The sequence below is a fragment of the Sinocyclocheilus rhinocerous genome, unplaced genomic scaffold, assembly GCF_001515625.1.
Source record: "Sinocyclocheilus rhinocerous isolate Xijiao unplaced genomic scaffold, SAMN03320098_v1.1 scaffold1710, whole genome shotgun sequence".
Lineage (NCBI taxonomy): Eukaryota > Metazoa > Chordata > Actinopteri > Cypriniformes > Cyprinidae > Sinocyclocheilus > Sinocyclocheilus rhinocerous.
The window spans coordinates 212976-238507 of NW_015650690.1; the positions used below are offsets into that span (position 1 = coordinate 212976).

A 25532-nucleotide genomic window follows, 5' to 3' on the forward strand; every position below is an offset into this window, starting at 1 on the left:
CCATGGTCAAAAGCCTCTATACATCCATAAACACTCTCCACACACTATGTTTTATCCTCTTTTTTCCCATCCCACACTTACATTCAGGTAATTGTTTGTTTAGAGACTGTTTCTAATTTAATAGCTGTAATCTAATAGCTGGCTGTTTATCGTTCAAAGATAAGATGGAGGGCCTGCTAATTTTATTAGTCTCTTCAGTAAGGGATTTGGGAGGCTTTTACCGCCCTGCTAATTGGTCCAATGAGTCGGACAGTGGAAGAGCGCAACCTGAACTGTTCAAAACAGAATTACCTCTGTTACTTCCTTTCTTACGGTCTAGCAATTCATATTGAAGTGTCTGTCACTTGTGTCGACAAACTGATCAGAAAACATAAAATGACAGTTTGATGCACTCCTAAACAATTGCATGCAAACCTCAAAGGGCAAAGGTCACAATCTTTAGCCTTTAACACGTATTGGCGGCACACGTATAAAACAATGACTTTTGCATCTACCACATTAGATGGACTCATACTCTTATGTATGAAATGTATTATAATGTATTAAAATTTTATTTTAAGACTCATATGCATCGAATGATCTAGACAAACACATAGGCAGCACACAAAATACCTGTGTGACAAAGTTAAATTCTTCAGAAGACAGTAACAATCCTGCTGACCTGGAAGAAAAGTGCAGAACAAAGAAAAGGAAAACAAGAGAAAGGGAGGTGTGGGATAAAGGTTGTATGGACATAAAGGCCCAAACAAAGCAAACATAAAGAATAGGTGAGAGAGAACAAAGGGGTGACAGAGATAAAGTGCATTAAAGAAAGGATGGAAAGTGGGATAATGGACTGGAACAAAGCACCCTTTTGAATGAATGTGTTACATGACTGTGTTTTTTGTGGATGTGGACCTATACTATAAGAGTGTGTTACTTTATGACTCTGTGAAGACAACATTCTTCAGCACACAGGGAAACATGATATATATGTGTGTGAGTAAACAAGCAGTTTACAATATCTCAGCCTCAAATCCCTTCCATTGCAGGTTTTAATAAGACCTTAATAAAATAAGATGTAATTTAATTCCTGCAAAAGTGTTGAATCAAAAAGATTTTTTTTTAATGCTCTATATGTTCAAGTAGCTTGTGAGAGTGTATGAAATTTTAAAAGACTGTAAAATGCACTAAACTTTTGATTCACCCAGAGACTTGAGGAAATCTATAAAATGCAGGGACACTAGTTTACGTTCAGCTAAAAGCTCAGCTAAGGGAAATTATGTGATTAGTAGTACAGAGGTCTCTAGCAGTAACCCATTGATTTATAGAAGGATTGATGTTTTTTGCTCAAGTGATTGGTTCATTGAGAGCTTAAAACCTCCATGTAGAAAACGACTGATGCATTTTGACAAATGTGTGCCATTACAAATCAAGACAAAACGGGATGATTGTCAAGGCTTGCATGTCCATGATGCACTTACATCATCAAAAAGTAAAACACTAGCCTAAATGCTGACAATTCCATACATAATTTCCATAATTATGGTAAACGTACCTATTAAGCTCACCAAAATCTACATTGAGACATTTTTAGTGCACAAGATATTGGTTTCAGTATAAAAAGTTATGTTAAAATAAAATATTAATCTCTCACACAAAAAGATTTAATTTTATTTTAAATGACAAAAGCATTTCAATTAAGATATGCATCATTAAATGCAAAAAGTCTGGCTGTGCTTAATGGGTACATTTCTGTAACCTTTAAGCACACCCCTGTTCCCATTAAGCTCACATCATGTTTTATTAAAAATTCTTGCTTATTTTAAACAATCTTTTTAAAGAATAATTGAAAAATATATTTTTTGAAGGTACAAAGTCAATCACAAAAAAACAGAACACTAAAATCAAGCAACAAGGCATTCAATTTGATCAGTTATATATTCAGCAATGCACTAAACTTTTCATTCACCCAGAGACTTGAGTAAATCTATAAAATGCAGGGACACTAGTCTATGTTCAGCTAAAAGCTCAGCTAAGGGAAATTATGTGATTAGTAATACAGAGGTCTCTAGCAGTAGCCCATTGATTTATAGAAGGATTGATGTTTTTTGCTCAAGTGATTGATTCATTGAGAGCTTAAAACCTCTATGCAAAAAACGACTGATGCATTTTGACAAGTGTGTGCCATTACAAATCAAGACTAAACAGATGATTTTCATGGCTTGCATGTAATGCATCTCCATGACGTACTCCATGACGTACACTGAGGACTGAAAAATCCATACATAATTGTCATAATTAGCCAACCAAATTCAAGCAAATAATATATTTATATATAATGAATTATGAAATATGGATAATTTACAATAGGGTGAATTCAGGTAATTGGGACACTTCTGGAATTGAGATGACTGGGAAAAAAATGTCTCAATTATCCTACTATATAATACTAGAATATAACCCACACCTAACCCTAACAGAAAACAGAAAAGTTTTAACTTAATATAACATGTATAATGACTGGTCAGTTAATAGCTGGGCAACATGAAGACAACACTTGAGAATTTGTACCCACGTGTTTACATTTTCTGAACAAAACATGATTGCTGTCCTGTTGCTGTGGGGTTCTGGGTTTCTAGGGCGTTACTAGGGCGTTACTAGGTGGGAGCTGGTTACTTACCTACTGTCTTAAGTCAGTATAAAGTATAAAAGTATAAAGTATGCCAGTTCACCTCTAGTCTGGTCACATAGAAAAGTAATAGCTTAACTCTGTTCAGTTCACTTCACCATTTGAGTTATCCAGGTACACTTCATGTCTATAGCACAAATACTGAATGGAAGTAGCAAGGAAGTAGTTTCAATTTTTATTTATTTATTTATTAATTAAAAAAGAGAAACCGTAATTAAAACGAATAATGACTACGACTGGACTGACTCTGGGGATACTAATGCCCTCTACATGTGAGCCAGTGCTATTGCAGGGTCCACATGGACACTAAAAAGAGCGCGTTTAGGAGGGAGAGAAAATACTCTGTAAGGAAACAATCCATGCGATCAAAGAAAATAATTAAAAACGTACACACACAAACGCCAACTGCCCGTGCTGATGAAGCTGATAATGTTAATGTTAGTGGTAAGTCAAACACAGAGCGTGACTTTATCCCTCTTTGGGCTCATCTCAAGATCAGTGCAGGTCCAGGGTCAGGAAGGAGACAAATCTGCAGCTTCTACCTCATGGGAGAGTTTGTTTTTATTTCCTTTTTTCTCTATTCCCTTTTTCAGTCCCTCTTTTTCAATTTATGAATTTTAAACAGGCACTCTGAAAGACCTTTCTGATGAAGGACCCTGATTAGAGAGGTTAACAGACTCAAGCTGTCATATCAAAGGCTTATACATGCATGCACTCACACAGAAAATAAAAGACTGAGATTCCTATCTGAGTCACTGAAAGGAAAAGGACAGTAAAAGACTGTGTGTGTGTTGTGTTTAAAGATCTTGAGTCAATGTCACAAACACTGAGCAGGCCGAACATGGCATGAAAGCCATGTTGTGTTAGACTCACACAGAGTTCTTATGCCTGCAGCATTTAACTGAGTGTTCTGTCTCTTTCCTGCTGTAATTAATCAGAGTAAATTGCTTCATTAATATTAATACACAGTAAAACACACACATACAATGAACTTCTGATCCGTACAAAGGAGAAATGAGCGGTCAATCAGTCAGCAGACTGCATCAAGCCATTTTTACGGGATATATCTCCGTTCAAAAGTTTGGGGTCAGTAAAAATGAAAATTCTAAATTCAGTCATTTACTCTCTCTCATGTTGTTCGAGACCTGTATTATTTTCTTTATTCTGTGCAACACTACACATTTAGAGATTCCTTATGAGGTTAAGTCAAAGCTGAGTAGTCAAAGGTTCCATACAAACATATAAAAAAAAAACTTTAATGTCAGTTAGCTCAACACATCTTCCTTTTAGAGTAATGTGATGCTGTAAATCAGTCCATGACAGCACATTTGCGAGTCAAAGAAAGTGCGTAAGCGAATGAGTGATAGACAGTTACCTATGTATGCACTTCTTAAAAAAAGTCCAGTTAATGGCAATTATAATGAAAAACAAATAAAGGCTTTGTTTTTACCTGTGGTGTCAGGTACAAACAGGAAGTATAACAACACAGATGGCATTTAATATTTTAGTACAGGTGCTATTTGTATACTCGCATATTAAGAAAAAATTTGCCTACAGATTCCCCGAAGTTGCCACAACGTAACTGGAATAGATATTCAAATCTTTGAAGCAAATCAATGAACAATGATAAGACCTACTGTGGCCCTTATTAAGGTTTGTTTTTGTTTTTTAACCACTCTCATCTGCATCTGCACAAAAAACAAACAAACATACATACATACATGTATACATAAACAGTGGAACAAAAATATGGAAAAAATGATATTTATAAATGTAACTGACGGTGGGGTGTGTGGAAACACATTTTGCCCATGATTTGCCAACAGAAATATTTGCCTATACTCACAATGTGTTTTGCCCTAAAGCAACGTCCCAACCACTCTTGATACGGCAAACTCAAAGATACAAACACTTTTTCACACTCTTGCAAACAAAATGTAAATCACAAAATACAGTGCACTGCAACTACAGCAGTTTAGCTAATAGAGTTGTTTTACTAGCAGTCATATAACAGAATGTATTAAAGGGGTCATATGATGCTGCTAAAAAGAACATTATTTTGTGTATTTGGTGTAATGAAATGTGTTTATGCGGTTTAAAGTTAAAAAAACACATTATTTACGAGGAAAGAAGGCTTGGGCCTTCAATAACTGAACACAAAAAGAGACACCTTTAAAACATGATCCACACCTTTCAAAATACAGTAATGTCCAAAAATGTTAGACCTAAAACCACCCTTTTGCTTTAATGACAACATTCACTTAAGCTAGTATACACTCCACAAGTTTATGTGCAAAACCTGATTAACATTACCCAGGATTTAATAATCCTCCATTGTATGTATTAATGAAAAAAAGGAAATCTTTTGTAATGATCTTTTGAATGAATGAATGATGCATTTATATAGCACTTTATTGTGTATTGTTGTACACCCAAAGTTGTATTCCAGTGATGGCAAAGCTGAATTTTCAGTCATTACTCCAGTCTTCAGTGTCACATGATCCTTCCCGAAATTATTTTTAATATGCTGATTTGGCACTCAAGACACATTTGTTATTATTATCAATATTGAAAAGAGTTGTGCCACTATTTGCCAATTTTTGTGTAAATGGTGATACTATGAATAGTAAGTTCAAAAGAACAGCATTTATTTGAAATGGAAATCTTTTCTAACATTATAAATGTATATTTACTGTCACCTTTGATCAATTCAATGCAATGCAAAAGTACATTTCCTTAAAAAAAAAATCTTACTCACTTTATTTAGGCATTTTCAAAGTCCTAAAATGTTATGCTCGTTTCCATATTTATAAAAATATACAATTTAAAAGTGGTCTCAGATTTTTGAACCTTGAATCTGTGCTACTGACAGCACACCCACTAACTCACATCTATGAGTTCAGTTATTCCTTGTGGCTCGTCTGTTTCTGGGGCCTCAGGACCACCTGGCTTTGCTGCCACAGCAATAATAGGGCAGCCTTTAAATCTGACAAGCAAAGAGTCAAGTCAATTTCTTTTGTATAGCACAATAAACATTGTTTCAAAGCATTTTTATAGAAACTCATGATGGTATGTGACATAGGTTACATTTTGCGACAGTATAAACAATTAAGCAGTTTAGATTTGTTATATACGCTCACACTATAAAACAAATCTGTGAAATTTACTTAAAAAAAAACAGCAGCTGCTGCGAGAACTTAAGTTTAAAAAAGGTAGCAATTGACATTTTTTCCACTGTAAATTATAAGATGACTTGTTCTTTTTCACTTCCAAAAACTGTAAATTTAACAGTATTGAGATGTCGCATTAGATTTATTGCAGTTTTTCACCATATACCTCCTGGTTAACCAGTTAACGGGTTTTACCGTAGCACTTGTAGTCTTTTAGCATTAAAATTACAATCATTTCTTACAGTCTGAACACATGGCAAAATGTGTAATATGTATAATATACAGGTAAACGTGCTTGACAGTGTCTACCTTGTGTTCTCAAGAGTTTTGTGCATCCTCTTGGTCATTTTGTCAATAGCCGCCTGTCTCTTGTCATTAGGCAACAGGTCTGTTTTGTTGAGGATGACGATCATACGGGAGCAGGTGAGCTGACCAATCAAAAGGCACTCTGCTGTTTGTGTCTGCATACCTTTCACAACGTCAACCACCAACATCATCAGATCAATGATCTGAGCACCTGAATGCAAGTATACAGATGAGAGTAAAACATACAACTTCAACAATGACAAACATGTCAAAGTACAGTCATCACTGCTAGACAGTATTACAGAAAAAGAGACAGAGAATAAGAGAAGTAGGAGACTGGGCTATTGCCTTTCCTTTCCCTCTTTTTCTCTCCCTCTCTCTGGCACTCATTCTTTCCTGAGATCCCCTCTGGGGGGAGAGAGGAAGTCAAGCTGGAACCCCGAACAGCCCCTTTCCGCCTTAATCAACCACATGTGCCATAAATGCACACACACACACCAATGCCATCAATGCAATTACACTAGACATTCCCACTACACTGAGAGTTCTTTGGGTTTGTTTGGTCCTGAAGGTTAACAAAAACCCTCTAGACATGGTTTCTCATCATCTATTTCTTCATACATCCCTCCGTGAAAATAATACCTATGAGACAATACCTTGTGTATGCAAGAAAACAAGCCATCTGAGCTTTTAGTATAGAGGAATATCGATGTATTGCATGTAGCCTATTGTGCCCATAACTACCTATTAAGTTAAAGGGGTCATATGATGCGATTTCAAGTCTTCCTTTCTCTTTGGAGTGTTACAAGCTGTTTGTGAATAGATAAGATCCCTAAAGTTGTCTCTAAAGTTGTTTAAAGTCTCAAACCCAAAGAGATATTCTTTATAAAAGATAAGACTCGTCCACGGCACGAAATAATGTTCTTTTTAGCAACATCATATGACCCCTTTAACAAATATATGTAAATGTACTGTAAAATGTATTATGTATGTTTTCAGTTTTTCCTATTTCCAAATTTCACATTTATTTAAAAGTTACTTGCCATTTCTTTGTAATTATTTGTGAAATTTGCAATTTGTGAGTGAAATATTTTTTCAGTGTTTCAAAGGAAGTGCATTAAATGACAGAATCTGATATGATAACATGTTGACAAAATGCTATTCTTTGTTGTAACTGTAAAAGGTGTTCTAATGCTAAATGCATTTTTTTTTGTACTATTACAAGTCTGCCATTAAAAGCAGATACAGTATGTCTTTTAATTTGAGAGCGTGTTTTAAATCTATAAAGCCTACAGTATCATATTTGAAACTTGAATTTTTCTCTAAATGATCAGCATTATTAAAGCTTATTATGAAAATTCTGTTGTACATTGACATGCTTTTTAAACTCTAATTGATAGTTCATACTATATTAGTGAATAAAAGGCCTTTTAGTATAATTCTAAAAAAATAATAATAATAAAATAAAAATTCCACCTTCAGGTCATAGTACACGTCTTTTTGCCATGTGTCTTTTATCTTTAATGATTTTTATAAAGAGAATATAAGAATAACTTTTATATTGTTATTAATATTCAATATTTATATTAATATTAACATTTACTGAACTGAAATGTAGGATTACTCAATTTTTCCATGCATCATTGTTTAGAAAAATATTTTTTTTGAGGAACTAACACATCTTAATCATCATTGTATTGCATTACATTTTATGTTTCGCCCCCACAATTAAGACTACCGAGCTTTGATCATAAAACAAAGCGTACAATATCATCTAACTAAAGACATACTATTGAGAGATATATTTATATGCATTTTAAGTAAGCGATCTGTTATAGCCTACTGTAATAAAAATATAATTAATTTACATTATATCAGAATTTCATCTTACCTTTTGGCCACATAAATAACAACATCTGCATCAAACTGCATATTTTTTGCTCAATATGGGCCTGACTAAAACTGATGTGTTTTTTCATCTTTGAGTGTGTGCACCATATGTGACCCTGGATCACAAAACCAGTCTTAAGTTGCACGGGTATATTACTTAAGACTGGTTTTGGGGTCCTGGGTCACATATTCTCCATATTCATTTTATACTATATGAGACATATCATAGATAAAAACCTGATGTATCAAATATGATACAAACATAAAGCACATATGCACATTTGTAAGATTTTCTTTTATATTTTGTATAAATGTTCAACTAACTTTTATCATACGTCAGTCTTTACAGGGTTAATATGACCTCTTCAAATACTACACACACACACCACCTACTGATCAAAAGTGGTAATGCTTGACAGTTTAAAATGCACTGACAGGTTGCTATTCTTGAATTAGCTTATTATAACACTCATAATTGGAATTAAAAGACGTTACTAGTGCGTAGTGAATTATATGAAATATATATTGATTCACGCAAGCATGCAAACCATGCAGTTTGCCACCATGGATTTAATCAAACCTACCAATAAAAAACAACTAATTTACCGACTTACCCCCAATAATAGTGCGTATGAGAGAGGCATGTCCCGGGCAGTCCACCAGTGTGAACTGCAGACTGTCGTATTGTCTTTCCCCGCAGGACTCTTTCAGGTGCTCCGGTAACGGCACCGTAAACGCACTAAAGCCAAGATCCAGTGTGATGCCTCGTTCCTTGGACTGCGGGTTCTTGTCGAAGGCTGCGGTGGATGCGGTGCTGCTCAGCGCACGGGCGAGAGACGTTTTCCCGCTGTCCACATGGCCGAGGACACCGACGTTAAAGTTCAGAGTTTTAGGAGGACTGAGATCTGCCATCACTGGAGCAGCACGACTGTTTGGTAACAGAATAAATGCGTAGACTTTGAACTGCTGACAGCAACAACGCTGCTGGTTCAAACCAACCAGCTCAATATTAAACTGTCAGTTAACCAAGTGTCTCTTATTTGGGCGGAATTCAGTAATATCCGCTTATTAGTTAGGATATGAGAGATTGAATTACATTCTAAATATTTCTGCTCTTACTGTATTCAGCAAACTTTTCTGAAATTTGACAGTTCTTCATGTGTGCTGCAACAAAACTATCCCTGATATAACAACAACTCATCTCATGGGTTCCTCTTCACAGCATTTGTTTCAGAAAAAAAACATGCTTCATGGGTCAAATAATTTATTAACAAGTAAATATATTTAAATTATTTACAGCACAATTGGAAGTATATTTACACTTCACACGGAAGAAAATGTTTGTGGAACCCACAGCGGTCGTCTTTGTTCCAGTACAACACTTTAAATGGCACACAAACGGAAAATATGGGCGTATTCACAATGATCAGACGGACAACACCGATATCCAATGATTAAACAGAGATTCCACAAATTGACCAATCGTTGCAAAGAACGACTAAAAAACGTTTCCAGGGCGGTACTTCCTCAAATCGCCTTGGTTACCCACATGGAAACGCGGGTCTCTTGTGTTTGATTTCAACGGCCTTTCGTGTAATAGGCTTGAGGTTATTTTTCTCATTTTTAGAGTGTTTAATGAGCTAACAAGAAACATGAAGATCGAAGAGGTAAAAAGCACAACAAAGACGCAGCGCATCGCTTCTCACAGCCATGTAAAGGGTCTCGGGCTGGACGAGGCCGGGAATGCTAAACAGTCCGCGTCAGGACTAGTGGGGCAGGAGACAGCAAGAGAGGTAGAGATCCATTTCATGTTTTGCCAGTTTGTTAATAAATGCAGAATGATTACAGTGAATATTATAGGACCATTTGTATTTACCTAATTGTTTGTGAAGAACGAATACAAAACGTCTAATAAAAGATATGTGTCAGGATTCACCAAGAGTACGTTATATTACTGTGGTTATCACAGATCCTGGTTTTGGAGACTTTAAATATTTTAACATTTTCTGTAGTTTAGCCACTTTGTATTATTATAGTATTAGTTTATAAAGAACATGTTGCATTTAAAGAAAATGGTAAATATAAACATTTCCTATATTCTTACCTTTTTTATTAGGCTTGTGGCATCATCGTAGAGCTGATTCGTTTAAAAAAGATGGCTGGCAGGGCCGTTTTACTGGCCGGACCACCTGGAACAGGCAAGGTAAGGGCCGACAAGCTTTATTGTATCAGTCATTGTAAATAGTTTCAGAGATGTCCTTTGTGAAAGTGTTTATGATTTGATAATTGAATTTCTGTACCCTGCAGACTGCTCTAGCACTAGCCATGGCTCAGGAATTGGGAAATAAAGTGCCATTCTGTCCTATGGTGGGCAGTGAAGTGTATTCAACAGAAATCAAGAAGACTGAGGTGCTGATGGAGAACTTCAGAAGAGCAATCGGTGAGCACTCACGCAAAGAACCCATGTCTGTGCACCATGACCTGTAAAAATGCTATACGATTGTGAACGTTTATTCATTTTTTAAGAGATATGTTTAGTAATAAAGGTAAAAATCTGATTAGAAACCGTGAAAAAACATATTCTACTACATTTGGACTTGTCCTTCTACTAGATAGTAAATAACTCCCCATGCACACACACACACACTCACTGTAGCCTGATATTAGACCACCAATATGACTCAAACAATGTCGACAGTGTGATCAAGTGAGATATGCATGCATGCATGCATGCACACATTATTACAGTGCTGACAGAAAAATACAGAAAAAACACACACAGGTGAATAGATTCACTGGAATTTAATTTATAATGAATTCTGTAGGTTTTTAAAAGCGTATTGGTAGATCCGCTAATATTATATATCTTAGCAGTTATGGTTTCTGTACATTCTCGTACCTAAAATTATTCTGTTTTGATTGTGCAGGTCTGCGTATCAAGGAGACTAAAGAGGTGTATGAGGGAGAGGTCACTGAACTGACTCCTTCTGAGACGGAGAACCCAATGGGAGGCTACGGCAAAACTGTCAGTCATGTCATTATCGGTTTGAAGACCGCAAAAGGCACCAAACAGTTGAAAGTAAGGAAGTGAAAGCGTTTTTTTTCACTTGCATACTTATATTTCAAAGATAAGGAGCTGAATGGAAGCTGATTTTGTGTCTGTTTGAAGTTAAAAGTTTTATCTCATAGCATTTGTTATGCTCATGCAGCTGGATCCCAGTATCTATGAAAGTCTGCAGAAGGAGAGAGTGGAGGTCGGTGATGTTATCTACATCGAAGCGAACAGTGGGTCAGTCAAGGTAAGGACGAATTTGCTTAACCATTCTCTCTCCTGCCTATATCTGCTGTTGGCGTGTTGAAGTAATCTTTTGTCAGTGCAGGTGGGCAGGTAGTCTGGCAGCGGTATAAAGGACAATATTGTCTTTCCTATTTTTGACAGAAATTAATACTTTTATTAAGCAAGAATGTATTAATTTGATCAAAAGTGACAGTTAAGACATTCATTATGTTACAAAATATATTAATATTACAAATATAATATAATGTTACAAATTCTGTTCTTTTGAACTTTATATTTTTTAAAGGATTATGGAAAAAAACAACAATTTGCACAAAAATATTAAGCAGCACAACTGTTTGCAGGAATAAGCTTAATGTTTAAAATATATTCAAATAGAAGACATTTTTTAACTGTCACTGTTTCTTTTATTGTATTTTTGATCAAATAAATGCAGACTTGGTCAGCGTAATAGATTTCTTTCAAAAACATTTTGAACAGTGGTGTACACACATACACTTGCACTTCACATAAAGTACAATACGCTTCTCTTGAAAATAAACTGACTCCATTTAATGCTCCCAAAATCTCTCAAGGCTTTTATCAAATTCATTCATAATCTGTCTTTCTGTTTTTTGGTCTGCAGAGGCAGGGACGATGTGACACATTTGCAACAGAGTTCGATTTGGAGGCGGAAGAGTACGTACCTCTACCGAAAGGTGATGTACACAAAAAGAAAGAGATTATTCAGGATGTTACACTTCATGACCTGGATGTTGCTAATGCAAGACCTCAGGTACTGTATGTGCACACAAACATCACGTTTTCCAGCATTTCAAGTGGACCTCCATAATGCTAATCATATGAGCATACTGTGTTTTCCAGGGAGGCCAGGACATACTTTCTATGATGGGTCAACTGATAAAACCCAAAAAGACAGAAATCACAGGTAACATAGTTTATATACTGATGACCATAATAGGATTTTTAACGAAACCATGTTTAAAGGGGTCATATGATGTTGCTAAAAAGAACATTATTTTGTGTATTTGGTGTAATGAAATGTGTTTATGCGGTTTAAGGTTCAAAAAACACATTATTTTCCACATACTGTACATTATTTGTGTGTATTCTGTATGCAGATAAACTGCGAGGGGAGATCAATAAGGTGGTGAACAAGTACATTGATCAGGGTGTGGCAGAGCTGGTTCCTGGTGTTTTGTTCATTGATGAAGTTCACATGCTGGACATTGAGTGTTTTACCTACCTGCACCGAGCACTGGAGAGCTCCATCGCTCCCATCGTAGTGTTTGCATCCAATAGAGGAAACTGCCTCATCAGGTGTGTTTTTGATACAGTGGGAAATGTAGTAAATTAACTTAGCTTTGTCGCAGTTTTATATTTAGTATAATTGTAGGATATTTTGGTAACAATTTTACAGGTTCAATTAGTTAACATGGTTAATGCTAGTTAATAGAAATACAGCTGGTCATTGTTAGTGCTTAAATAATAGGAACAATGTTTGATTTTAATGTATTAGTGAATGTTAAAATTAAGAATAACAAATGCTTTTTTTCATATGTTAGTTCATGTTAAAGGAGACATATTATGCCCCTTTTTACAATATGTAATATAAGTCTCTGGTGTCCCCAGAATGTGTCTGTGAAGTTTCAGCTCAAAATACCACACAGATAATTTATTATATCATTTTGAAAATGCCTATTTTGAGTGGAAGCTGAAACACGCAGTTTTTCGTGCCTGTCTCTTTAAATGCAGATGAGCTGCTATTTTACTGCTAAATTACAGCTCGTACCTGCTAAAAACATCTGTTTTGTTTCTGATTATCATGTTTATCGTGCTGAAATCATGTGTTTTAAACCATATTAGTTTAAACTTCTGAAATATGGTTTTCTGAGTGCACATGGACAGAAAGCGGCTGTCACAGCATGTGAGTAATAAACTAAGTTCTCATTCACACACAAGTTTACATTAAAAACACACACGAGTTACAAAAACAGTCGCTCCTCTGAGGCCTGGGTCTAACAAGGACGAAGCCACAAAATAGTTTCAAGTTAATATTACTAATTGCAATTCATATCTGACACATAGAACTACCAAAAACAAACATAGTGATTCTCATTTCTGATGATCTAAGTTTCTGTTTAGATGTTAAAATTAAAGGAGACATATTATGCCCCTTTTTACAATATGTAATATAAGTCTCTGGTGTCCCCAGAATGTGTCTGTGAAGTTTCAGCTCAAAATACTCCACAGATCATTTATAATATTATTTTGAAAATGCCTATTTTGAGTGGAAGCAGAAACACGCTGTTTTTCGTGCCTGTTTCTTTAAATGCAAATGAGCTGCTGCTCCCCGCCCCATTTTCCAGAATTGAGCTGCGCCATTCAGCTCGTATCTGCTAAAAACATCTGTTTTGGTTCTGATTATCATGTTTATCGCGCTGAAATCATGCGTTTTAAACCATATTAATTTAAACTTCTTATATATGGTTTTCTGAGTGCACACGTCCGAAGCACACGGACAGAAAGCGGCTGTCACGCGGCATGTGAGTACTAAACTAAGTTCTCTTTCACACAGAAGTTTACGTTAAAAACACACGAGTTATAAAAAACAGTTGGTTATGTCTGTGAAGGTAAACAGCTGGAAAATAAATCACATGTTTTTTTTAGATCTGTGTGGCAGCAGCAATATACATTAAATCAATTAATAAATCCACTGATCTCTTGTCTCCTCTGAGGCTGGGACTGTAAATAGTGTTCTGTGCTCGTCTGTGCAGCCAAACACAGAACAGTTAGCATGCTTCGCTCAAACTTTCATCATGGCATTAGAGCTAGCGCACCGCTGTCGCTTGCAAATCAAAATGATGGTGCCGTGGGTGGAAACTTACAGATTAAGGGGCGGTAATATTATAATGAGATCCCTTTGCCACGTCACCAAGGGAGCGAAATCAGACGTGCTCGTTTTTTCAGACGCTTGCAGAAAAAGGCTTACCAAAACAAAGTTACTGGGTTAATCTTTTTCACGTTTCCTTGGTTGGTAGATGCACTGGGGACCTGATTATAGCACTTAAAACCTGGAAAAGCCAGATTTTCATGATATGTCACCTTTAACTAATGTAGTTAACTAATGTTAACAAATGGAACCTTTTTGTAAAGTGTTAAACATTTTTGTTCATTATTAATTTGTGGTAATTCATAATGTATTTGTACAAATTAACATTATTCTAGATTAATAAATGTTGTAATATTATTGTTCATTGTTAGTTCATCATATCCAGTTCATTAACTAATGTTTGTGAATATGAGCATATCTGATTCTATTTGAATGAACCTAACCAATATTGGAATTAATTTGAAGTTTGCTGTGACCAGCTGTTAGAGTGATCCAGTGATCTGATTGGTTGTACAGTTTACAGTTATACATAATGATGTTTTAGGGGGACTGAAGACATCAGCTCTCCTCACGGTATTCCACTGGATCTGCTGGATCGAGTCATGATTATCAGAACTATGCTGTACACTCCTCAAGAAATGAAACAGGTGTGCATAAACTTTTGCATCAAAACAAGTTGCTTCTTACATCTTTTATGACATTCTGAAAGATGAAGTAGACATTACATGCTGTTTAATTTGCACGTTGCTATAGATCATAAAGATCCGAGCTCAGACTGAAGGAATCAACATCAGCGAGGAGGCTTTATCTCATCTTGGCGACATCGGTACCAAGACTACACTCAGGTAACACTGATTACTACATTTTTAAAAACATATCCTATTTATTTAGATTTGTCATAATTATTTCTGTCTTGCTAATGGCATTCTCAGTTATTCATTATCATGAATTTATCATTTCTGCGATTTGGTTATTTTGGCTATTGTGTGTTTGTGTGAATGCAGATATGCAGCGCAGCTGCTAACCCCTGCCAGTCTGCTGGCACGAGTTCAGGGGAGGGAAGTAGTCGAAAAGGAACAAGTAGAAGAAATTAATGAACTCTTCTATGATGCAAAGTCCTCTGCAAAAATCCTGCAAGATCAGCACACCAAATTTATGAAATAACTCCAGCACTCTCTCTCACATTCTTTGTACGGTCTGCTTTACTGGTTTAGTTCACATTTGTCATGACATTATATCAGTATGACAGCTGTTTTCAGCTAGTTCAACATCAGTGCATGGCTAATGTATTGTTCTACCTAATTTTGTCAGTTGTTGTTAGTCAGAAGAACAGTAAAGAAAACATTCTCTCCATAATTAACATGCTTAGACAACCTAATTTCTTTAGTTTCATCCCACACTTTTTGTTATTCTTCTGTAGGTTAAGTTTTCCATTGTCCTGTCTGCGGTTCAATTTTGTTTTGTTTTGAAAATAAATCTTTTTTTGTTAGTAATGTAAAATAAAAATGGGACCTTTTTAATGACATATTTAATTTTCACACAAAAACAAATGCTTCTTTTCAATTTAAAACTAAACCAACAAATTATGCATGCATTTATTTATTTTCCAAAAAAACTTAAAACTAGCATTGTGGGATATATAAAAAAAAAAAAAAGTATTACTCAGTTTTAATTGTTTAAAGCCTTTTTTAATTCAGGAAAAAAGTTAAGAAATATTAAAAAGTACATTGAGGTACATAAGATCAGTCTAACTATTAATATCGTTTAGCTGTGCTGTTGAATGGTTACAGTGTTCAAACAAAAACTTAACGAGTTGTTTTCTATGTTAATGCTTTAGATTCATTTATAAATACATGTTTTCGCTGTATGATTTAGTGAAATAATGGTTCCATAGTGTTACTTTTTCTTGCTGGGGTTGTTAAAGGCAGTCTCAGATCCTGAGCGAGCTTTGCTGAAGATGGATGGCGCGACCTTCCCAGCTCGTTCTAACAGCAGAGACAGAAAGAAAAGAATCAGAACACACAAAAATACAAGCTACATCATCCGACACATTTGAATTTCAGTCACCTCAATACAAAGTGCTCCAATTATTTAAATTATATGTGCTTGAATTGACAAAATACAAACTAGATTTGAACTAAGATGTGAATAAAACAGGTATAAAACATAGGTCAAATACAAATTTCACATTCTTAGTGGTGTACACAATCTTTTAATAGTCTTTGATAACTTACTGGTGACATTTTTTTTTATTTAAGGGAACATTGATAGTATATTTATAAAATGGTGATAAATGAGTACGTAGTAAAAATGTTACAGCTGGAATCTTAAAGGCTTGAAAAAGGCTAGAACACAACTTAGTCAATATAAACATAAGACACGTTAGACTTAAACATCACATAATAAAAGTGATTAGTAGAAGAGTGTCTTCCCCTGTGTTTGTGTGTTCTGACATTGATCCTGCTACATATGGAGTGGAAATATAAAAACCAGACACAAAAACACAGCTCTTCTTTTTTCCTCTTGGCTTAAAGTAAAAAAACAAGGACACTTGGATTCAGTGACATTTTAATATCACACACAACCTTCTAACTGAATTATTGCCGTTTCTGCTGATCAGCTGCTGCTCGACTCACCGCATTCCTGCATCACTTCAAAGGTCTTGCTCTTCACCTCTGTTCCAGACGCAAGTTTATCCCTGACTCCAATCAAATCCTCCGCTTTTACCTCAGGCCTCTTAACTTCCTCTTCTTCACCCTGCTGAAGAGAAATAGAAAAATGAATGACAAGAATAACGTATCTTCAGTTCTTCGGTTTCATCCTCTCTTACTTGAGACATGGTGAACTCTCAAAATCAGTGAAGCCCTACAGTCTTGCTGAAGTTTCTGTTTTATATTGGTCGTATGTGCATTTATGAACACACACACACACCCTTCCCTTGCAGAGTCCATTCCCAAATGGGCCATAATTCCTTTGGCCAAAGCATGAGTCACACTGTTCCTCCTCCCATTTAATCTCAGTCACTGTTCCTGTAGGGATATACTCATGCTTATTTAAAGATGACATCTTCGGTACTTCAATTAGTTCCAGCAGTTCAGAAATGAAAACAGTTTATGGTTTGTGCCTTGTATCTGCTTTATTCTTCATGTTGGAGTGCTTTTAGAAGACTGCAAGTGCTTATTTGAACACTGCTGTGTTTGTTCTTTTGTGTGTTGCTAAGTGATTGTTTGTGAATGTTAATTTGTCTCTCTTCCGTATTCCATTGAAATGACATACTTTTTAAGCAGAGCTACTTAGGAATTACTTATAATGTCCTGCCATTCTTGAATCTCTCCGTCCTAATGTTTTTACTTTCTTAGTCATTTTCACTGGTTTGCAAACTCAGGAAACATTTCAGATAGCTTCATGCTAGAATCTGTTTCTATCCATGTACAAAAGTTCAAACGTTTTTCAGTCTCTTATGCTCACCGAGGCTGCATTTATTGGATCAAAAATACATCAAAAACAGTAATAAAATGTATATATTTTTATATTTAAATATTTAAAAATGTAATTTATGTAATCACAAAGCTGCATTTTCATTCAAAACTATTTCACTGTGATACATATTTTAAAGATTCTGATACATATTATTAAGATTCTTTGATGAATAGAAAGTTCAAAAGAACAGCATTTATTTAAAATAGAAATCTTTTCTAATAATGTAAAAGTCTTTACTGTCACTTTTGCTCCATTTAAAAAAAATTTAAAAAAACTTGCTGACCCCAAAAATTCGAACAGTAATGTATGTAAATTAAAGTTGGAAATCAGTACAGTCAGGAAAAAAAGGTTTATTTGTTCCCAGATATTATAATAACAGATAATATTTTTCAGTCTCATCTTACCTGTTTTTAAAGACAACGGTACCCAGTACCATTTAAATTGATTATATATATAACCATTTTATACAATCAATCATTCATACAAAGTTCACCACTGGTTTACACAGCTACAGTATATATCTAGCAGTAACGTTATGCAAATTGTCAATTAACACCTTCCGTATGTTTAATGACAAGCATTAATGTTCAAAAATGAACAATCTTAAGGAATGACAGGCACATTGGAGCAGTAGTTACATACTGGGGGACCCCTTGATATCTTTGCATTACGTTGCAATATTCTCTGTTTGTTTTGTAATCAATCAATAAAATATTCTATAAGGTATGTCCTGTAGGAATTACTAACCTTCAAACCGTCAGCTACTTTTGATGTCATAAGCAAAAACTGAACATAGAGGTACTGCATCTTCTGGAGTAAAAATTAAAAAAAATGTCAAGAAAACAAAATATGTTTGTGAAAAATCACACACAGTATTCAAATCTGGTCCATGACATGTTAGTGTCAGCTGAACCTCAGTGAGGTTGAGGCATTAGCTGCTTTCAGAGTAAAAGCTCATGTACTTTTCTTGCTGTATTTGGGTAACAGCTGAGTCCTGACAAACTGCACAAGTCTTGTTTCTGTCAGAAATACTGTGATGACCACACCCAGGAGACAAACCGCCCCCACGGCAACATGAAGCAGCCTTGGCAACCAGCCACCGTCACAGCAGAACATGCTCTGAAAGACAAAACATTTAAATTTGCTCATCACAACTTATTGATATTTGTAAACAATAAGGCACTTGCATGATACCTCTGAGCAGGTTGTGAGGATGGAGCTCACGCCAAGTGCAATGACGACAGCAGAATGTGGGCGGAGCCCCCACAGGGGTGTGTATTCACTTTGCAGGAAATAGCGATGTATGTAAACAATACTGTGAGTGATTCGTAGAGCCATGTTACAGCAATTAGCCAAAATGAAGCCAATGGCCCCTAACATCCACGTTAGCCAATAAGAAATGAGAAGAAATGAGGCTGACAGGCCCAGCATCACTAGATTATATCTAAAAAGAAAGAAAAAAAAAACAATTAAACAATTTCTTAAAAAGCCTTAAATACATGTTTGTCTTGAAAAACAATTTGTAAATACATTTTATATTGCATATATATATATATATATATATATATATATATACACACGCACTACAGTTTAAAAGTTTGGGGTCAGTAAGACTTTTTTAAAGAAATTAATACTTTTATTATGCAAGGACGCATTAAATTAATCTAAAGTGAATGTGAAGACCTTACAACAATTTGTTCAACAATTTATATTAAACAAATGCTGTTCTTCAAATAAATGTTTTTAAGAAGAATCCTTTAAAAATGCATCATGGTTTCCACAAAAATATTATGCAGCACAACTGGTTTCAACTGTTATAATAAGAAGAAATGTTACTTGAGCACCAAATCAGCATATTAGAATGATTTCTGAAGGATCATGTGACACTGAAGACTGGAATAATGATGCTGAAAATTCTACTTTGCCATCACAGGAATAAATTACACTTCAAAATATATTAACATAGAAAACAGTTATTTTAAACTGTAATAATATTTCACTAACTGTTGTTAGTGTATTTTTGAACAAATAAATTAAGTCTTGGAGAACATAAAACAATTATTTCAAAAACATTACAAAATCCTACAAAATCTTACAGACCCCAGATGTTTGAATGGTAGTGTATATATACAGTATAGCAATTATGTTGTTCACCTGTCAACCTCCTCTTTGCTCATGGCAGCAAAAACAAAACACTCTGTTACTCCATTAATGGCTAACAGCAGAACATAACAACTATAACACCGCAGGAGAGCTGGCCCTGCAAAAAACATAAACATACCATTTAAATCTTTACGGCAAACACACACAAATAAAAATGTACTCATCTGAACTGAAAAGTTAGTAAGCGTATTTGTGTTTTACCGGCTCCGCTGCTCAGAAGTTCCCCGCCGTAGATGTCAAGTGCCAGATGAGAATATGCATAACCAAAAACTGTGATGATCAGACCAATCAAAAGCACCAGCTTCAAAAGACACTCCAGTACTTCAGCTGCCATGGAAACTTCCTCCTGTGGACCAATCAGCATTTTACAGTTATCCAACCCCACATCTGGCTGGCTGCACTAGATAAAGTTAGGCACATAAACAGACACTGACTTGTTTTTGATGTCGTACATCTCGTCCACGCTCCAGGACTTTAGCGAAGAACACATAGAAACTCTCCTCAATGGGCAAAAAAAGAAATCTTGCTACCATTGAGCCCAGATTGTTTATTATATCATAAACTCCTGTAAATAGAAAATAAGTATAATATGACTATATTGTTTGTATATAATAGTTTGTGTATATGAATGTACAAACTCACCCTGATCGCCAAAGTTAAGCACATTCAAAAATGTCATCACATAACGCTCGCCTATAAAATCAAAATGAAATATTTAATTAATAATTATAATTGAATAATTTATGCATTTAGCAGACGCTTTTATCCAAAGCGACTTACAGTGCATTCAGGCTATACATTTTTTTACCAGCATGTAAATTTATTTATTGGAAAGATTTCAACATTCAGAAAAAAAAGAGCATGATTTTTACCTTCTGTAAGTATCTGTTTGAGAAATGACTGTTTGAAAAAGCTCCAGGTTAGTGTGGTCAACTTCCAATTTAGTAGTGGCTAAAAAAAACAACATATAGTGTAGTTGTTTCACTGAAATAAAAAGGGTATACAACAGAGCATTGTGGTGTCGTATTAGAAAATAAGTCACCTCATGATCCACTCCAGATGGCAGAAGGTCTTTTATGTGACTAACAGGGAACAATTTCTTCTCTGCTTCCTCTGAGCCAAGGAAACGAACGAAGTATAACACGTAACAAAGCAGCAAAAACCCTGCATAGACACACTGTGAAATGAAAACACACAGAATCAAGATTAGAAACCAGAAGGCAACCAAAAACTATATATATGTTGCATATGTTCAGTGTGTAAACATGCAAATATATATATACCTGGGCTGCAGAAAAGATATAGAGCCCCCATTGAGGTGCTGAGACCACCATCACTACAGTAACAAGACATTTAGCGATCATGGCTAAGCTTTCGGCAATCACCTGTGAATATGTCATTTGGTTAGACAGTTTCACCTTATTGGATCTACAATGATTCTATCAAGAGTAAAATAAAGTATGAAAGGCAGATTGTGACACCTTCAAACGGACGAACATGTGTGCATGTGCAAGAACCCAGAGAGGTTCAGCCAGCAGCTCCGTTAGCGCAGCCAAGCAGAACAATCCAACAGCAGGAACATAATGCGGGATGGACTCTGGATCAGGTGCCTGGAGCAGCCACCACCACACACACACCAACAACACACCCCACAAACAACCCACGGGAAATCTAAGCGTTTGAGAAGAAATAAAAAACATTTTAATTTGAGGTGAACTATTCCTTGAAATTTCAGATATGATAGATTTACTTATTTCCTGTCAATCTTTGATTGCAATCATTCAAGAGTTCATTAGTGCATTTCCCCTTTTTAAGTGTGTTGGTTCCAGAGGTAAGAAAATGTTGGTTAATAAACCTACAGGCATTTCTACTTACGTGAACCATAACAGGTTGATAACCTGTCTCCAGTTACGCCCCGCCCCTTCGCCACTTAGACACGCCCTTCGGAACGCCTCCCTAGACAAAAACACCAATGTAGAATAGAGCAACATCAACCTATAACAAAAGCAAACGTTGCAGTTAGTGGCCAATTGAAACGAATGTTCGAGATGATGTGTAACTTTAAACCCACCTGACATTTACCACACCTATCAGCTCCTTAGACACAAACCGTAAAGTAAATGCGTTCAAGAGAAACGTCAACACTCGAAACATCACCTGCAGCATAAAACATATCAACATACTGTTTTACTATATGTTTCTAATAAAGGTGTATTTGGTGTGTGTGACAGTACCTGAAGCAGAACACTGTAAGAGGCTAGTGTTGAAGCACTCTTGAGCACATCCTCTGAGCCCATTGTGAACTTTACTTTTTAACTCAACTGACTATTTAAACTCACTATCAATAAAATCACCGCGATTCGCCGGTGGAAAATAAACGTTACCTTCGTTTCATTATACAGATATTATACTATGACACTGTACTGCAGCGGTCTCCTAATGGATTTGCCATTTGGTATTTAACAACTGAACGAGTTGTCTAATAGAATATACTTCCGTGATACCATTTCAAATTAAAAGTCCTTATATCGCGGTGGCGTTTCTAAACTAACTTTTTGGAGGAAACTGGTCGGCTCGTGTCATTTCATAATTATTCAAAATGTTCATAACATTCTACACTGAAACAAAAATATATGTTCAATTAAATTTGTTACATTTCTGTACATTGTAGCACTTTTAACTTGTTACAACTTTTAACAGGAAGTTACAGGAATTTTGATTCACCCCAATGACTCGAATCTTTCGAATCGCGATTCTTTCAGTGGCCCTTTCTGCTCCGTGCGAATGTGAATCTATGTGAACCTTTTTTTGTGAAATGAACAATTCACTGAATCACTCATTCGTTTCGTTAAAATACCGAGTCGATAAAAACGTCTAACAACACCACTACGATACGATGTGACCAATGCTGGAACGTGAGCCTTCATCAATTAAGTGTTCAACAACTTTTACAATCAATTTGTGTGTCCTGCTGTCAACAAATATTTTATATTTGTGTTTGTAAACGGGTGCAATGGTTGCTTCATCAGAAATGCTCATCTCTGCCGCACAGAAGTTATTGTGTCCTCGTAAGAAACGTTTATCTCCGTCCACATGTCTTGATGTGACTGTTCAAATAATGGCTGTGGATCTGGGCGTCAAACCCGCGCTGCTTTACGACAGTAATGCAGCATCTCCAGAGCAGCTTCAGATGTACCTCAAATCTCTACAGGAGTCTGGAGTTGTAATCAATCCCCTACGGATTCTGTCCATTGATGAAAACACATTCATTTTTAATCCTGCCACTATTGAGTCCCACTTGGATGATCTTCTCCAAAGCAAAAGTCTCCTTCTGATTGACGCATGTCCCTCAATAAAACAACCTGTCTTGGTTGGCTTTGAAAAGACAACCGAGGATATGATCAAAACTCTTTCAGAATTCTTCATGAGTGAGCTGGAGAAAGGCTCCTCAGTGATTGTGTTGGGAGAGGAGTTGTATAATGACTGGAACTTGTGCACTCTTTTTGGAATCCTGTTAGGTTATCCAGCCTCATACTGGTTTGACCAAACTAAAGGATTTGGGAACTGTCTGTGTATGACACCACTGGTGGTGAGCACGGTTTGGGTCAAATGGCAGATAGATGACATAAATCATCGCTGTTGTCTTTACTCATTTAGTGTTCCTGAAGAGCTCTGGTCAGAAGTACAAAGTCATGTGCAATGGTGGACAGAGCACGTGAGAGAGAGATTTAACAAACAGCCAGTTCTGACTGATCTCTGCTTTTCTAGAGATACTGTCACTTTGCCCTCTGTGACCCTTTGAATAAACCTGATGTATGTTTATTATTGTGTTTTCTCAGATATGCATCACCTATTTTCAGTATAATTTATGCTCTTCATAGATTTCTTACCAAAGCAACATAATAATGTGTGCATATAATAAATTCAGGCAATGAATCTCAACCTTTTTGACTCCAAGGTTGCCCTTTTATCAAAAAAAAAAAATCCTAAAAATTCAAAAACAAAGTCCTTTACAAAATCCTTTATATCTACATTAGTTACATACATTATACTCATGTAAAGTGATATATATATATATAACAGATCTCAACTGCTTGATGGTTTATATTGTTGAAAAATGTAAACTATATTGTTGGCTAGTTCTAAACTGCTCAATGCAACTATAAGGCATGACGATATTAAGATATTAGAAACATTTACACCATGATTTTCTGTAAAACTGCTTTGAAACAATGTGTATTGTGAAAAGCACTAAATACAATTGACTTGTATTGTCAGGCAGAACAAATAAATGATTAACATGTACATTTTTTATGTGTTCCAATGCATTTTAAAACCATCCTAGTACATTCACATATTCAAAAATACATATTTAAATAGTCATTTATCATTAACCAAACGTTTATTAGTAAATAAAAGAGTCATAATCCATATAGCTCGTTTAGAATTGCAGCATTATTATGACTGTTTCCCATGCTGATTCTTGAGAAGCTCTGTAACTTTTCAGAGAGTGAATTCTAGATGGGAAATGCAGTTGTCCCTATGAACCTACTTTATAGTTTTAAAGTATTTAAACTTAACTCTTTAGTGCCAATGCTGTATTCTGTATTGCACTTCAAACTCTAGCTAATTAATGTGTGTATATGTTAAAGTAATTCTGTAACTTGAGGTAGAGATCAGTTATTAGGGTTAGGTTAGGGTTAATATAGGTTATATAACTAACTGATCAGTTATCAGTTATTATGCAAGCAGCCTACAACCAAACCAAATCTATGTTCTAGTAATCCTGTGATGAGTCGAGTGCTGAGGTTTAGAATAGCTTCAAGGAAAAGAGTCTCAGAGTTTCTCATTTCTCAGAGCTGAATGGCCGGCAGCACTTCTCCACAGCGCACACTCACCCTGATGCCAGTAAGATGATCAGCTCTAGTGGATCCTATATTCACGATGGCTATTGGAAGCTTTCTTTCACTAGCAGCAAGGAGAAAGCGGTACCCCGAAAAAACCTGAAAAGGAAAACAAATTCCTTCACCTTTTTCCAAATGTCTTGAGAAAGTATCGAGTCAAAGAGGAAAAATTCTTTGCATTATCTAGGCCAGGGATACTCATTAACTAGTTCAAACTCTAGCCAAACACACCTGAACCAACTACTCAAGGTCTTTGGTTTACTTGAAGATTACAAGAAGGTGCACTGGAATAGGGTTGTGACTATTTGTGGGGATCAATGTTATTTTAGTATTACTGGGATACTTTTGCTATTATAGTAAATAGTATTATAGTATTATACATAGTACATATATAGTACAATTTTTCTAATTCATTTTTATTTTCCATTTTCATTTGAATAATTTTACTATTATAATGACTTCATCATTTAATGTTAGTTATTTTAACTTTAGTTATTTTTACACTTTGGGTAATTTTGTTGTTTGTTTATGTAAATTTCATTAGTTTTAGTTTTGTTGTTTCTATATAGTTTTTATTTCAGCTTTAGTTTCAGTTATTTTAGTACATCAAGTTAAACAAAATTAAAATGAGAAATGTATGAAAGCTTGTTCCTGCCAAAGAATATATATATATATATATATATATATATATATATAGGCTCTTTGTCTCATATATAGTTTATATTCTGAGACAAAAAAGTTGAGTTGAAAAAATTGT

At 35.5% G+C, this 25532-nt stretch overlaps 5 protein-coding genes across 6 annotated transcripts in view; 2 read left to right on the top strand and 3 right to left on the bottom strand.

Moving 5' to 3' along the window:
* Positions 1-4785: 4785 nt before the first annotated feature.
* Positions 4786-9221, bottom strand: LOC107712058 (selenocysteine-specific elongation factor-like). Its single transcript, XM_016517184.1, has 5 exons — positions 9157-9221; positions 8652-8965; positions 6151-6358; positions 5561-5657; positions 4786-4821 (listed from the first exon to the last, which is right to left on the bottom strand). Exons 2-5 carry the CDS (start codon positions 8947-8949, stop codon positions 4786-4788), a joined length of 639 nt encoding a protein of 212 aa, XP_016372670.1. The 5' UTR covers positions 8950-8965; positions 9157-9221.
* On the top strand, positions 8901-15732 carry LOC107712098 (ruvB-like 1). Of its 2 annotated transcripts, XM_016517226.1 has the most exons (12): positions 8901-8972; positions 9665-9830; positions 10154-10240; positions 10345-10477; positions 10965-11116; positions 11247-11336; positions 11961-12110; positions 12200-12263; positions 12457-12655; positions 14773-14875; positions 14982-15073; positions 15233-15732. In XM_016517226.1, exons 2-12 carry the CDS (start codon positions 9690-9692, stop codon positions 15390-15392), a joined length of 1371 nt encoding a protein of 456 aa, XP_016372712.1. In that variant the 5' UTR covers positions 8901-8972; positions 9665-9689; the 3' UTR covers positions 15393-15732. The 2 variants fall into 2 exon arrangements, with proteins under 2 accessions (XP_016372712.1, XP_016372711.1); XM_016517225.1 differs by lacking the exon at positions 8901-8972 and having other exon boundaries at positions 9546-9830.
* A 2320-nt stretch (positions 15733-18052) lies between these two features.
* LOC107712099 (protein RFT1 homolog) lies at positions 18053-22351 on the bottom strand. The gene is made up of 14 exons (XM_016517227.1): positions 22106-22351; positions 21943-22028; positions 21747-21866; positions 21353-21542; positions 21155-21256; positions 20914-21048; positions 20744-20822; positions 20514-20564; positions 20306-20436; positions 20073-20217; positions 19863-19968; positions 18903-19152; positions 18671-18827; positions 18053-18518 (listed from the first exon to the last, which is right to left on the bottom strand). The coding sequence occupies exons 1-14, from the start codon at positions 22166-22168 to the stop codon at positions 18466-18468; spliced, it is 1668 nt and encodes a 555-aa protein (XP_016372713.1). The 5' UTR covers positions 22169-22351; the 3' UTR covers positions 18053-18465.
* Positions 22352-22693: 342 nt separating this feature from the next.
* LOC107712101 (UPF0739 protein C1orf74 homolog) lies at positions 22694-23824 on the top strand. The gene has a single exon (XM_016517228.1). The coding sequence runs from the start codon at positions 22885-22887 to the stop codon at positions 23671-23673; it is 789 nt and encodes a 262-aa protein (XP_016372714.1). The 5' UTR covers positions 22694-22884; the 3' UTR covers positions 23674-23824.
* Positions 23825-24724: 900 nt separating this feature from the next.
* Positions 24725-25532, bottom strand: part of LOC107712059 (NAD-dependent protein lipoamidase sirtuin-4, mitochondrial-like) — a 2544-nt gene continuing 1736 nt past the window's right edge. Inside the window, exon 3 of the mRNA XM_016517185.1 lies at positions 24725-24874. Coding sequence (XP_016372671.1) covers positions 24725-24874 — 150 coding nt within the window. The remainder of the gene's footprint in view (positions 24875-25532) is intronic.

Coding starts and splice junctions, on each gene's coding strand:
- LOC107712099 (XM_016517227.1), bottom strand. CDS start 22,168: ATGGGCTCAGAGGATGTGCTCAAGAGTGCTTCAACACTAGCCTCTTAC. Junction 18,828..18,902: donor TCCTCACAACCTGCTCAGAG/GTATCATGCAAG, acceptor TTTGTCTTTCAG/AGCATGTTCTGCTGTGACGG. Junction 18,519..18,670: donor ACCCAAATACAGCAAGAAAA/GTACATGAGCTT, acceptor TTTTTACTCCAG/AAGATGCAGTACCTCTATGT.
- LOC107712058 (XM_016517184.1), bottom strand. CDS start 8,949: ATGGCAGATCTCAGTCCTCCTAAAACTCTGAACTTTAACGTCGGTGTC. Junction 6,359..8,651: donor CATACGCACTATTATTGGGG/GTAAGTCGGTAA, acceptor ACTTGCATTCAG/GTGCTCAGATCATTGATCTG. Junction 5,658..6,150: donor AAAACTCTTGAGAACACAAG/GTAGACACTGTC, acceptor TTTGCTTGTCAG/ATTTAAAGGCTGCCCTATTA.
- LOC107712098 (XM_016517226.1), top strand. CDS start 9,690: ATGAAGATCGAAGAGGTAAAAAGCACAACAAAGACGCAGCGCATCGCT. Junction 12,656..14,772: donor AGAGGAAACTGCCTCATCAG/GTGTGTTTTTGA, acceptor ATGATGTTTTAG/GGGGACTGAAGACATCAGCT. Junction 15,074..15,232: donor GGTACCAAGACTACACTCAG/GTAACACTGATT, acceptor GTGTGAATGCAG/ATATGCAGCGCAGCTGCTAA.
- LOC107712101 (XM_016517228.1), top strand. CDS start 22,885: ATGGTTGCTTCATCAGAAATGCTCATCTCTGCCGCACAGAAGTTATTG.